The sequence below is a fragment of the Capra hircus genome, chromosome 3 (genome assembly GCF_001704415.2).
Source record: "Capra hircus breed San Clemente chromosome 3, ASM170441v1, whole genome shotgun sequence".
Taxonomy (NCBI): Eukaryota; Metazoa; Chordata; class Mammalia; order Artiodactyla; family Bovidae; genus Capra; species Capra hircus.
The window spans coordinates 111,985,223-111,988,075 of NC_030810.1; the positions used below are offsets into that span (position 1 = coordinate 111,985,223).

At 44.8% G+C, this 2,853-nt stretch overlaps 1 protein-coding gene across 1 annotated transcript; it reads right to left on the reverse strand.

Annotated features, from left to right (window-relative positions):
* LOC102188641 (uncharacterized protein C14orf142 homolog) lies at positions 1-445 on the reverse strand. The gene is made up of 2 exons (XM_018046601.1): positions 210-445; positions 1-96 (listed from the first exon to the last, which is right to left on the reverse strand). The coding sequence occupies exons 1-2, from the start codon at positions 413-415 to the stop codon at positions 3-5; spliced, it is 300 nt and encodes a 99-aa protein (XP_017902090.1). The 5' UTR covers positions 416-445; the 3' UTR covers positions 1-2.

Below are 2,853 nucleotides of genomic sequence, written 5' to 3' on the forward strand. Positions count from 1 at the left end.
AGTTAAGATGGTTTTTGCCGTTTTGCAGATGGTCCATCTGAATTAGTTCTGTTATCAGTGTTATTTTCATCTTCTGAATCATCTTCATCATCACCAATTAGCAGTCACTTCCCCTTCCTGGGTCGGGAAGATCCACTAAAGAAGGGTTAGGCTACCCACTCCAGTATTCCTGGGATTTCCTTGTGGCTCTGTTGGTAAAGAATCCACCGTCCAAGGCCTCGTCGGGAGCCGCCGTCCCCCAGTCTTGTGCTTCCGGCTGTACCTGAGAGCCAAAGAGCTCAGTCACCAGCTCCCTCATCTGAGCCACACCAGACAACAAGCTCTGGAAAGGGTCGGTGATGCCCGGCACCTCAGAAGGCACCCGCAGCTGCTGTCGCTGCCCTTCCAGTCCGATGTACTCGCCCAACAGCTCCATAGCGACCGCTACGCTTCAGGAGCGCGCCACAGTGAGATGTTTGTTGTTGTTGTTGAGTTGTCTGAGTTGTTTGTATATTTTGGAAATTAAGCCCTTATCGGTTGCATCATCTGCGTGTATTTACTCCCAGCCTGTAGGTTCTTTTCATTTTGTTTACGGTTTCCTTTGCTGTGCAAACGTTTATAAGTTTGATTAGATCTCATTTGTTTATTTTTGCTTTTATTTCTATTGCTTTGGGATTCTAACCTAAGAAAACACTGCTTGATTCATGTCAGAGAATGTTTTGCTGTGTTCTCTTCTAGGAGTTTTGTGGTGTCGTATCTTCTGACCCGCTGTAGATGATAGATTGGGGGTTCCAGTGATCCCTTCATCAGATTGCATTTGCTAGAACTACTTGCATCAACTGCGTCAGTGTATTAAAGAATATGATACAGGATACAGATGGACAACCATATACAGAAATACATCAGGCAAGATCTGGGAGGCTCTCTAGTGCAGAAACTTCTGTCCCTGTAGAGTTAATGTACATCCTCCTCTTGGTGTTCCAGCTTCCAATCTGGAAGCTTTCTAGACCCCATGCTTTTGGGATTTTATTGAGGCTTCCCTTTCTGATGGATGGAGCTGAGAATTCCAAGTTTTTAATCATGGCTTGGTCTTTCTTGTGACCAGCCTCAAATCTAGTAGTCAAGCAGGAGCCCATTCAGCGTCACTTCCTTAGAACAGAAGATTCTCCTAGTGCTCTTATCACTTAGGGAATTAAAAGGGTTTTAGGAGTTCTGTGCCAGGAGTCAGGGACAGAGACCAATATGTAAATTTTCTCTTTTCTCACAGCCCACTCACCCTGGTCTTTGGCCACTGACTCCTAATCCATCAAAATGATACACAAGTTCAAAAGTACCAGTTCACATTACTGGAATCCAAAGTGGTCATTAAAGATCATTCCTGTCCATCAGCATATTCTATGAGACTGTCTCCCGGGGCAAGACCACTCCGGTTTGCAGGCTTTCATTCCATCTTGTCAAGGTCCAAAAGCAGGCATGCCCTCAGCAAACATATGGCTTCACCCTTTCAGGCATCTTACATAATTGAGCTGAGGCAATATCATGTCTTGCTCTGAGCCTCTTTCAAGGTGTTGATGTAACATGGGAATTTTTCCTTACAATTCATTTATTCTTTACTGTTAACTGCTATTAGTCCTCCTTCTCTCTGTTTATACCCACTCTTTTGCCTTTGGAAGGGATATTGGACAATGCTGGGGTGTCCTGCAGGCAGTAGTACTAGTGTGGGCTGTGCCTCCCCATCAGTCCACTTCTGTTCAGGTGAGCTAAGTTTGCATAGTGCAGAACCAGTGGGCTATCTTAGCCACCAAGCCATATAACTGTCTTCCCTGTTAGCCCCAATTTTGTCAGTAGGTTGAATCCTGCCCCAATAGGCTCTTAGTAATTATGACATAAAGATCAGAAACACAGTTGTACTTTTTGGTTAGGATTATGCCTATTTTCAGCTCTAGCTGTAGCCCTGGTCCTGTGACCACTGCATCAGTAAAGGAGACAAAAAAAATCGAGGTGATGTGGGGAAGAAAGAATGACTAGCATCCTTCCACACCCCAGTCCCCCAGACCCACCAGCAAAACAGAGATACATTGAGCAGGGAGACTCCTTTAGTCCCTCATATTTTGAGTGTAAGCACCCTCTGACTCATTTCAGTTCTGTTCAGTCGCTCAGTCATGAATGACTCTTTGCGACTCCATGAACTGCAGCATGCCAGGCTTCCCTGTCCATCACTAACTCCCAGAGCTTGTTCAAACTCATGGCCATCGAGGCAATGATGCCATCCAACCATCTCATCCTCTGTCGTCCCCTTCTCCTCCTGCCTTCAAACTTTCCCAGCATCAGGGTCTTTTCCAATGAGTCAGTTCTTCACATCAGTTGGCCAAAGTATTGGAGTTTCAGCTTCAGCATCTGTCCTTCAAGTGAATATTCAGGACTGAGTTCCTTTAGGATTGACTGGTTGGATCTCCTTGCAGTCCAAGGGAATCTCAAGAGCCTTCTCCAACACCACAGTTTGAAAGCATCAATTCTTCAATTCTCAGCTTTCTTTATGGTCCAACTCTCACATCCATACATGACTACTGGAAAAACCATAGCTTTGACTAGATGGGCCTTTGTTGGCAAAGTAATCTCTGCTTTTTAATATGCTGTCTAGGTTGGTCATAGCTTTTCTTCCAAGGAGCAAGCGTCTTTTTCATGGCAGCAGTCACCATCTGCAGTGATTTTGGGGCCCAAGAAAATAAAGTCTCTCACTGTTTCCATTGTTTTCCCGTCTATTTGCCATGAAGTCATGGGACTGGATGCTACGATCTTAGTTTTCTGAATGTTGAGTTTTAAGCCAACTTTTTCACTCTCCTCTTTCACTTTCATTAAGAGGCTCTTTAGTTC